At 39.7% G+C, this 11,318-nt stretch overlaps 1 protein-coding gene across 1 annotated transcript in view; it reads right to left on the bottom strand.

The window, feature by feature from the left end:
• Nucleotides 1-967: 967 nt before the first annotated feature.
• The window catches only part of LOC122564784 (protein Niban 2), a 195,210-nt gene continuing 184,859 nt past the window's right edge, over nt 968-11,318 (bottom strand). The window contains exons 11-14 of the mRNA XM_043720003.2: nt 10,011-10,127; nt 7,430-7,537; nt 6,400-6,511; nt 968-3,957 (exon numbers count right to left, since the gene is read on the bottom strand). Of these exons, the coding sequence (XP_043575938.1) occupies nt 3,212-3,957; nt 6,400-6,511; nt 7,430-7,537; nt 10,011-10,127 (1,083 nt within the window). The 3' untranslated portion in view covers nt 968-3,211. The remainder of the gene's footprint in view (nt 3,958-6,399; nt 6,512-7,429; nt 7,538-10,010; nt 10,128-11,318) is intronic.

Below are 11,318 nucleotides of genomic sequence, written 5' to 3'. Positions count from 1 at the left end.
ATCCTGGCCAATACCTATCCTTCAATCATGAAACAAGTATAATTGAGCCATGTTGAAACTTTATTGCTGGAACAGCACAGCAGGTCAGGCAGCATCCAGGGAACAGGAGATTCGACGTTTCGGGCACAGGCCCTTCTTCAGGAAATCTGAAGAAGGGCCTGTGCCCGAAACGTCGAATCTCCTGTTCCCTGGATGCTGCCTGACCTGCTGTGCTGTTCCAGCAATAAAGTTTCAACTTTGATCTCCAGCATCTGCAGACCTCACTTTCCCCCCTAATTGAGCCATGGTCAAATTGCCACTTGTGGAAACTTGCTGTTTGCAAAGTAGCTGCAAAATTTTCTCTATTAGGGAACACACTAAAAGTATTTCCAATACAAGGGCTGCACAATCGCTCAATGCTTAGTACTACAGCCTCACAGCACCAGGGACTTGGATTTGTTTCCACTGCTGGGTGACTGTCTGTGTGGAGTTTGCACATTCTCCTCGTGTCTGCGTGGGTTTTGTCCAGGTACTCCGGTTTCCTCCCACAGTCCAAAGAAGTGCAGGTTAGGTGAATTTGCTATGCTAAATTGCCCATAGTTGTGCAGGCTAGGTGGGTTGGCCATGGGAAATACAGGGTTACAGGGATAATGGAGTGGGTTGGGTTTGGTGGGATGCTCTGCGGAAGGGTGGTGTGCACTTGATGGGCTGAATGGCCTGCTTCCACACTGTAGGGATTCTATGATAGTTTGGATTGTTCAATGTTTATGAAAATGATAATGTAAACCCATTTTTCTTTTTTTTTAAGAAAAAGGGTATGACCCTCATGGATTCCAGGTCCTGAGGTGAATATCATTGTGTTCTTCCTTATTCTCCAAATGAATCATAGTCGAAGCCCTAGTAATCTTCGAACCTTTTCCCTCTGCTTACAGCACACAGAGACTGAAAAGAAAATCCTCTGTTTAACCAAACACACACGAAAAGGTAGTTTGATCCTGACAAAAACTTTATTAAATGTATATTTTGCAAAAAGGCAGCTTAATAAAATACTTTGAGCATTTATAGGAACCCACATCTCAGGGGAAAAAGGTAACATGATCACTGATAGCATTATAAAACCATCAAATTTTAAGCAGCAATAGAGAGACCAAACAAAATAAAGTGTGCCACATAGCGAACTGCCTGTAACTGGGATTATACAGAACAGTGCTAATGTGCCCAAGTCTGTACATAGTATGCCTTTTAATAAAATTAAAAGATCATTTATTGCTTAAATTCATATCTTTTCCTTTTCTGTTCAGTCAGCAAAAGCACTTAATCATAATCTATGATACAATGGAAAAGCCCATTTAGTGTCAAACTAAAGGTCATGCCATGAAGCATCAACTGCTCATCCCAAGGATATTCCAGCAATACTTAGTAGTTAAATAAGCATTCACGCTAATAATATGAAATAAAATCTCTTAAATAAAAGCAAGTTCTTTCTTAATGAGCAGGTCATGGAATATTTGGCCTAAAATGATGGCAAAGAATTGGCAGAATGATGTTTTAAAAAAAACAAATTTGGACCCCTTTCACCAACAGAAACTATACTCCATAATTGTTCTCTCTACTCCATGTTAACCTAAATATTTCTGACAGCGACACAATGTCAAAGCTTTTCATCTTGCACCCTTCAGAACAGATGCAAGAATACCAAATTTCAAAAGGAAAACAATTTATATTTCATGAGAAGTAAACTGCTCCCCCTCGAAGTTCGGTAATCTTGCATCAGTCTTGTTTTGTGCAGAAAGGACGACCATCAGCAGTGTGCCACTTTTTCCCAGCAATAGACAAGATCTGGCAGGCTTGTCACGATTTGCCCTTCAACCACATAATAATAGGAACTTGCACCCTATTCACCATCTTGCCTTAAATTAAACAATCCTGTAATCAGCAAAATTTATAGTGTCTCGGTTGTTTGAGAATGCTGGAACAGACCTGCCAACCTGCTCTGGAGAGACAACTGAAGAGAGATTCTGCGTGTAAAAAAAAAATGCATCTGAGAGTTTTTTGCCATCGTTTATGCTAATTCACTTTTCCGTGATTCATTTAATTGCTCTACAATATCACAGCCTTTATTACAATTAATCATTGGGGCACTTTAGGCAGATATGTCAACAAAACAATGGATAAGGCTTATTCAATCATTAGTCAATATTGTATGACAGAACTACTGACTGTCAACATGGCAGCCAATATTTCTGTACAGGTTATTGCTGAACAATCTATGGCACAAAATTCACAAACTGATAATACACTATGAATCGCACCCAATTCTAGATTATAGGAAGGGTTTCAGAATCATATTCCAAAAAGGTGCATGTTGGCTTACAGTATTTCCCTTAAATAGCTAGCAAATCATAATGTCTATGTTATTTATTCTTTTGTGATGTAATGGTGTCATTTTACATAAAATAAACAAAAGTAGTAATTCTCAGAACTATTCAGATAAGAACATCTACCAGTAACATGTTATCTTTTGTGTTTCATGCATTGTAGAAAAGTGTAATACTTTAGTTTGGCATACTAACTGACAATAGCAGTGTGATCCTGATGTGAAGTACCATTCTCAATTTAATTAAAAGGAATCATTTTCTCAGGATGTTATCATGAAGTGAACAAGCCACAACAGCAGCTGAGCATTTAAGGGGGGGGGGGGGGTCTGATCCTGTTGCACATTTGAGTGGGAAGCTAACCACAATGAGAAAATTACAAACCACATTTGTGCAAAAATGCAGGTTTATGTATAATAAACCAATCAGGAATCAAACAAGGAAATACATCAGCTCAAACCAAGTAGATCTACTGAAAATGCTTCAAGCACCAGAAAAGGAACCTACAAAGAAGAAGAAAAAGGGTAGACAATAAGCAAGACATACTGTCGTGAGATGCAATACAGAACAAGGCAACAATCCACAATGCACTGTATGGCCAATTAGATATTTCACTGAAGTAATCGTAAAATGTGAGAATGAACAGAAGAAAACCCATTTAGAGTGACCCTGAAATTCTGTAGGCCTTCTGCCAATCTCCTGTCATAGTTATGGTAAGGGACCAGTACAATTCTGATTGAATTTCAGGGCCATTCTATCACCACTGCATGAGTAGGGAGACTGCATTCAAGGTGACAAGCCACACAAGTCCTTTTGGAGCTCCAGTACTGATGGCAGACAAGTGTATTCTCCTACTATTAAGATTCGGATTCTGTTTCTTGTACTTTATGTGCCTCGTGAGAATCTTCTGCTGCTTCAGTGATCTTTGAAGAAATCTCCTCTCCTGTTTCTTTATCATTAGAATCTTCTTGGCAAAGAATCACATTCCCTGGGTATGACTCCTTTTCTTCATGTAAGGCCTTTTCTGGACCGACTGTAGAACTGCAGCCAGCTTCTGTTTTCTCAGGAGAAGATTGGAGGCCACTCTCACCACCGGAGGACTGTACTGTCGCCTGCTGCTGTTCTTGGAGCAACTTGGGACTGATTTCTTCAGAAGGGTTTCTCTCAGCTACATTTGCGTTCTTACAAACCGCTCCATTGCTCAATGAACTCTCTGTCGGTGCAGGCACTTCGGTCGTTTCAATTTTAGCTATTGTCAGCAAGTCGCGAATCTCTTTCACACTATCAGGAGATTTGACTGGGCTGCAAGACTCGGAGTCATCATTTGTGACTTGTTCCTCGTCAGATACTTCCTTGAGGTCATCCATAACTTCAACTTCCTCGGGATGGGAAACACCATCATCTTGAATCATTGACACGACCTGCTTCATCCTTTTCCGTTTATCACTTGCATCAGCAGGGCTGCCACTTTCTTGCTTGTCAAACTCATTGTTCCAGTTGATAGGTTGCTCTTCGAGAAGCAGGAGGTTGGGATCGCTGTTGGACAACACTATGCTGTCTCTGAAGAGGTTGTGCTTTCTTTGAACAGCTGCTTCTTTCACAGCTAAAGCGAAAAGAAAACATTGTAACAGTTACTAACATTGTATCAAAGCAACCCTTCTTAGGCTGATCAATTTATTAAGCAATGTACAATTTGCTGCAGAAAGCGAAGCATGCAAAAATAAATTTTGTTTTGTAACCTGTTAGGATTATTAGTTGCAAGACAACAAATACAAGTGCCTATAACAGAGGTAACCATATAGGTCTTTCACATGGATTTTTGCAATTAAGACCATAAGACCATAAAACATAGGAGCGGAAGTAAGGCCATTCGGCCCATCGAGTCCACTCCGCTGATGAGCATTTCAACTCCACTTACCCGCATTCTCCCCGTAGCCCTTAATTCACTCATGAGGTCAGTGATTTTTAAGATGTTCTACGCTGGCTAGCAAAACAGTCTGCTTCAGTGCAAATGCTCACTATCTACTTCTTACCAGGTAGATGCTCTATACCAAACTGTGATACAGATCTACTTAGGCGAAAAAGAGTTTTGTTGACAGCTCAGTACATACCAAATAACCAGTGTTTTATGTAATTACATCTTCGATTATACAGCAGCAATGGGGCAGGATTGAGAATACTTCACTGAATGGTTTCACATCCATGTTGTAACAGGAATTCCAATGTAAAACCACAAGTGGTTAATTCTGAACCAGACATTTATCCCATGGTTGTTTGGGAGACCTTGCTATGCACAAATTGTTTGCTGGCTTCACTCCATCACAATGCTCACTGAACTTCAAAATAAATCCCATTGGTTGTGAAGAACTTTATAACATTGGATGCTGTGGAAACTATCATAAAATCAGAAGCTTTTTGGACACAAACAATCCTGACAACAAGTAGTCAATACTATTGCAGTGCATTTTTTGAATTGGTCAATTCCAAAGCAATTGAACAGTTTTTTCCAAATTAAATTACATAACCAAGTTGGCACACCAACCACACCCATAATTCAAAAAGGAAAAATCTAACAGTAATTGAAACTTGGTCTGATAAGCTCTCTTCACAGTAAAACTGAACTTACATGACTAGATATGTGCAATGACTTAAATTTTGAAGGTCGGATCAGCAATAAAGGAAAGGGAAATAATCTATATTTGGAGATGCCGGTGTTGGACTGGGGTGTACAAAGTTAAAAATCACACAACATCAGGTTATAGTCCAACAGGTTTAATTGGAAGCACACTAGCTTTCGGAGCGTCGCTCCTGATGAAGGAGCGACGCTCCAAAAGATAGTGCGCTTCCAATTAAACCTGTTGGGACTATAACCTGGAAATAATCTAAGTGAAGTGAAGTGCCAAATACCTTTCTCGACAAAGGTCTCTCAATTAATCAAGTTAGTGAGAAGCTGGGAGGGATTGGTGTTGGCACTGGATTATTCTGTGCCAAGAACTAGTAGTTATTGGATTCCTAGATCTGATCTTGTTTTGTCTTGTAAACAGACAAAAGAAACAGAGGCCAACTACTTTGTCTCATTAGCAGGCAAAAAGACCATTCCAAATGTAATCAAAAATGCAACATGGAGACAGCCTGCACACAAAGGTGCTTATTGCATGGTGATAGGAGAACTACAAATAACACTATTCAGGGTCTTCTCAAATGAAATTCTCAGGAATATGACATTATTCGACTTGTCTTGCACATAATCATCCCATCCAGCAAATAGCGAGCAGACTAACACAAACTAAACTATATTAATTAGGATCAAGTATTCTGATGAAGTATGACAAAATAATCCGACTGAACTAGTCCACTCCCCGTTGTACCTGCTCAAGTGTACTACCTTTCAAACCATTGTAAATTATCTTGCAAATCCTATTTCAGATCCATATCTACCACTGGGTTGTCGAGCTGGGAATCCTCGTTTCCATATTATGTAAGGGAGCAGTGTTAAATTTGACAGAGCTAGGTAGAAAATTGTGTTGGGCAAGGATCCTAATTTTTTTCCCACTGTTAGATGCTTCACAGTTACAACACAAATGTTTTTCATGAATTACCCTACAATTCATTATAGCCAATTCCCTTTGTTTAGAAGCCTTTGGTACACATACAGTTGGTGACATTGTTTTGTTTTTAAGTACATATATCCAAACTGAGGGGAAGCAGCAGAAGTTTGCGCTATTGGAAAAATGTAAGGGATGAGCCGAATATATCTGACATCTTATAGTCTGACCTGCAGCAAAGCCAGAGGGGGATACTATGAGTCCAATTTACCAAAGATGTAACTTCTCCCATTGTTGGTAACCATTTCCCCATATTGCCTGTTATCATAATTGATGAGAAAACCACACCTTTATTTCTGTAGTAAATTCACATTAATGTACATTACTTTAAGGTTCTAGTTTATTAAATTATCTCAATTTTTCAGGAACCTCATCTTATGCAAACTAATAAACTCCTGCCGAAACATATTCGCTTTTTCACCTTACAAAAATAATCTTACCTAACATGATGTCTTTTGAGACAGATTGGAGAACCACCTCTTCAAAAATATTATCTACCAGGATAAACTTGGAAAAGTCCTCAAAGATGTATTCTTGAAATTTAGGTAGAGCCTGTGGAAAGGGATTAAAATCAGTCACTCACGAAGAACATGGGTCAAGCTTTCAATGTGACTTGAAGCAAGACCGTCACAGTGTCATCAGTTTGCTTTAGATTTAAATGCACAATTATCATTAAAAATACAAATTCTTCTGAAAATAATTGAGGCTTATAAGCAAATGAATTCAAAGTCTTCCTGGGTTTGAACATTCTAAGTTCTCCTTGGATAATTTATTTAGCTTTGTGAATCACAGTACCCCTACAATGTGGAAGCAGGTCATTTGGCCCATTGAGTCCACACTGACCCTTTGAAGAGCATCTCTCCCCCCCCCCCCCCCCCCCCCCACCCAAGAATATCCGTGTAACCCTGCATTTCCCATGGCTAATCCACCCAGCCTGCACATCCCTGGACACTATAGGTAATTTAGCATAGCGAATCCACCTAACCTGCACATCTTTGGACTATGGGAGGAAACCAGAGCACCCGGGAGGAAACCCACATCGACATGGGGAGAATGTGCAAACTCCACATAGTCATTCACTGGAGGGTGGAATCGAACCCAGGTCCCTGGCGCTGTGAGGCAGCAGTGCTAACCACTGAGCCACCGCCTGCCCAGAACTTGGAATGTTTTAAAAACAAGGATAGATCAGTGAGCATTGCGCATTTCACTTCTTTTTGGATGTATTTTGCTTAGGATTGATCTTGAAGGAAATAAACTTTTAATACAATACGCTGGCACATCAGATAATAGATGCAAGGATATTGCTGCAAACAAATGTAAAAATGTGAATTTGCCAAAAACTTGAAGGGAGCAAGAGGCCCTCATTATTGTTTCAACAGATTCACAACAGATTCTTTTGTTGGTGACAAACGTATCATTTCAATACAATGGGTGACATTGTAGTTTTATGAAGAAAACTCGAAAGCTCACCGTGTTGACAGATGATGAGAGCTTCTTTAGCATGTATGGAATAGTAATCTGGAGCAGTGCTTCTCTGAAAAACTTCTTCCTGACGGTGCTGCTGTCGTAATCGTATTTCTGGACAAAAATAAATAATTATTTTATTGAGGCCGGTGAAATGGAGACAATGGGGATACAGGAGAAATCTGAGGTAATAAAGCGTGGTGCTGGAAAAGGCACAGCTGGCCCAGGCAACATCCAAAGAGCAAGACAGTCTCTCCTGTAAAAGGATGGCAACACAGCGAAAGGAGTACTTGTCATGAAGTCTTAACACTTATTTAGACTTCTATAATGCTGCGCTGAAATGCCAGTTTTGTTTATCAAATCTGCCAACTTATTTCTGCTTGAGATATCTGATGATTAGAAGACGGCAAAGTATCGAAATATTAATCCAGTCTGTCCACTCCAACATTACTCCAATTTTAATGTTTGTGGGGAAATCTCAAAGCAATAATCAGAGAATTAACACTGGATATTCAGGAACTAAATGTTAGACTTATTTTGCTGCGTTATGAGCCACTAATGTATCCTTCAGGAGGAGATTATTGGTTGCCCTACAACTTGTCCACGCTTGTGAATTATGAAACTTGACTCCAGTGTTAGCCAAACTGATCAGTGAACAATGAAGAGAAAGCAGGCTAAAAAGTATCTGTTACAAACAAAATTTTCAAAGATATCTTGCTGAGACAAAAATAAGATTCACTCAGTGTATACGAAAATAACACCAAAATATTCGAGTCACTGGAAATCTGAAATTAAATACACTGTAGGTTTGACAGCATCGGTGGAGAAAGAAAAACAGTTAACATTTCAAATTGAATGTAAGTTGTTACCAGAACTTCTCTCTCCACAGATGCTGCTGCTAGACTTGTTGAGTATTTCCAGTACACTGTTTTTATTTCATTCGGTGTACAATGATTAATTTTATAAAGTAATGTTCACATCTGGACAAGCTATAAATTAGTTATTTTCATGCAATCATTTTTGCTAAAGTATAATTACAGCTAATTAGTAAGAGTTGTGGTGATTGGAGGAATCAAGGATTGTACTCCAGACAACAGGAGTCACTCTCCAAGCTGGTGACTAATGAAAAGTTTACTTTGTTATTGAAATAATTGGGTAGCTTTAATTTCTACAGTTTGAAAAAGGGTCTCTCTTATCAAATCCCATTGATTTACAGTAAGATTCCCACACAGCTACAGTAATGCTCAACGAGAAGTTGTCCAAAAAGGAATTTACCTTTCACCTGCCGTGATCGGTTTTAAAAGTTATATTCCCAATAGGCAGAAACTAAAAATTGCAAGACACAAAAAGAAAATGATCTGACTGCATAATTTACATAGTTAAAGTTGCAGGAGAACTTTTAAGAGATACATTAACTAGTTTCAAGTTAGCTTTATTGGTTCAATTGAATACAAACTGACAAAAGTCCCAGAAAGCCTAGTCAGCATTATTGAAACTGCAATAGTTTGACTCATCACTCACATTTACCAAATTCAAGTTTGAATATCCAAAGAATATATGGACCTTTACCATAAATCAAACCAACACCCCACATTCTGATTCGACTGCACCTCATTTTTAACTTCAAAAAAATCGTACTTATATTTAATCACCGTCAGGATCTTAAAAAGTGTCCTATAGTAAAAACTGGTAACCCAATTGTATTACATTTACCTAAATCAATGTGTAACGAAATGGAACAGTCGCAGAAATTCAGCAACCGTTCAGAGATATGCTGCTCTTAATGGAAAGTTGCTATTACAGTGGAATCTGAATGCTTCCTTTAGCTATTGGATTTAAAAAAGATAATTTTGCAATTTATTGAGGGAACGCAGACTGCAAAAGCAGAAGCCATCGTGAAGAGGATTCCCCTCAAATTCCTGTGGTGGGGTGCAGTTTTGATACAGAATGGAGTTGAGCAGAATGCCTGAGGTCAGAACCTCTTCCTGAATCTTGGGGTTGGAATCAATTACAATGACTAAGGTGGGCACTGACGTTTAGCCCAACAAGCTTGGAGTGGGCACGGTGTCTCAACACCACTCCATCTCAGAAATCACTATCACAGCTAAGGACTAAGAAAATCTCAGGCTTTCAGAAACTCTGCTCTTGCAGATGAAGAAACTGAAACTTCAGAGTTATCTTTCCGCTTTAAAAGGAGCATTAAAATGCAAGCTCTTCTGGCTGAATGCCCTGGTCAAGTAAAACAACTGGGGGTACTAAAACGGGGCTCTGAGGTCAGGGAGTGGATAGTGTATAAGGGAAACTGTCTATTGATAGGAGGGTGAGGTGGGTGCAAATTCTGTCTGTCTATTTCCCACACTCACTAGAATTTAGGAGTCAGGGCAAACAGGCTCAAACCTCAGTGAAACTGCATCTTGTCACAAACTCCTGGAGCTACAACGGAAACCTTATATTTTTATCATTTCCATCATGAGGATTTCAGAGCCAATGTGCTCAGTTACCCCAGTGCGAGGTTATACATTATGTTGATGCAGTGATAATCAGAGACTTCCATCTACCCAATAACCCAATTAGCTTTCGGCCTCACCTTCAGAACTCTCTCCTGGATGCGCTGGATTGTCTTGCACAGCTGTTCCTTGTCTGGGGAATGGCCAAGATCTTGGTGGAGAAGTTGCTCAAATGTATACACGGCATTATCCAAAAGCTGAAAATAGAATATAGTATCTATAATAATTTTCCATGCCCCAAACCCATTCATTATCCACACACTGCTCCCCATGATACCATCCAAAAACACATGAATTTCCACAAGTACTCTGACTGTCCTCAGTATTATCCCATCACCATCTCCTGCAAACCCCTCCACTGTTTGAATTGTCAGACTGCTCATCCAACATGGAGGACTGAGGTTGAACATGAATTTCACTAAGTTAAATATTTGGAAGTCTGAAGCCATCGTCTTTTGTCTCTGCTCCCTTGTCACTAATTCCACTTCCCTCCCTGTACAGGCCAGAACGTTGGCGATCCCAGTCATATTTGACCCCAAGATGGAGTTTTCAGTCACATGATGACACCATGACTAAGACTGCCTATTCCAAATTCTGTAGCATTATTAGTCTTCAATGTTGTTGCAGTTCTTCTGCTTTTAAAGCCCTCTTTCAGATTTGGCTAAACTGACACACTCCTGCATCCCATGCTCCATGGACCATAAGTAATCCAAATTGTGGCTAACACACACATTCTCTTCACACATCACTGCCTTGCTTACTGACCTACCCCAGCCCCCCACAACTTTCTTCCTTCTCCAATTACTCCATAGCCTTCCCCTTTTCAACCTCCAACCTTCTCAGATCACACTCATATCTGCACCAGTTTGGTCTCTGTGTATCCTGGATTTTAATCACTTCATCTGACATCCTCAACCCAGTCCCCAAGCTCTGGAACACTCTGCTGAAACTTTCAGCCCCTCTGCCTCACTTCCCTGTTTCAGACACTATGTAAAAATCTTCCACAGTGACCAATCTTTTGGCTGGCTCACCATGCATGCACATGACTTGCTACGACATTTTATTGTATAATGCCTTCCTGGATTATCTCAGGATAATTTCTTACATTGACATGGTGCCAGTAGAAGTTGTTGTTGTAAACACAAAAAGAAAGCAGGATGCACCGAATGAGCCCTAAAAATATGTATAATGCAAATAGAGACACTAGTCCAGCTGATAAAAGACTAATCAGCCAATGAAGTAGCTGAACAGACGAAACAAAAAGTGTAATGAGCACACATTCAACAATCCAATTTCAAATATGCTCCTTTCAGCCAATGGCAACACACTTTGCTTTCTACCTATTAACTTGTGAATTCACTTATTAATGTCTTTTCAACTAAGCCTTC

Source organism: Chiloscyllium plagiosum, unplaced genomic scaffold (genome assembly GCF_037043375.1).
Source record: "Chiloscyllium plagiosum isolate Xiang-an unplaced genomic scaffold, Cpla_swu_hap1 HiC_scaffold_21, whole genome shotgun sequence".
NCBI lineage: Eukaryota > Metazoa > Chordata > Chondrichthyes > Orectolobiformes > Hemiscylliidae > Chiloscyllium > Chiloscyllium plagiosum.
Note: the sequence above shows the minus strand (reverse complement) of the source record. Positions and strands in the feature narration are given on the sequence as shown.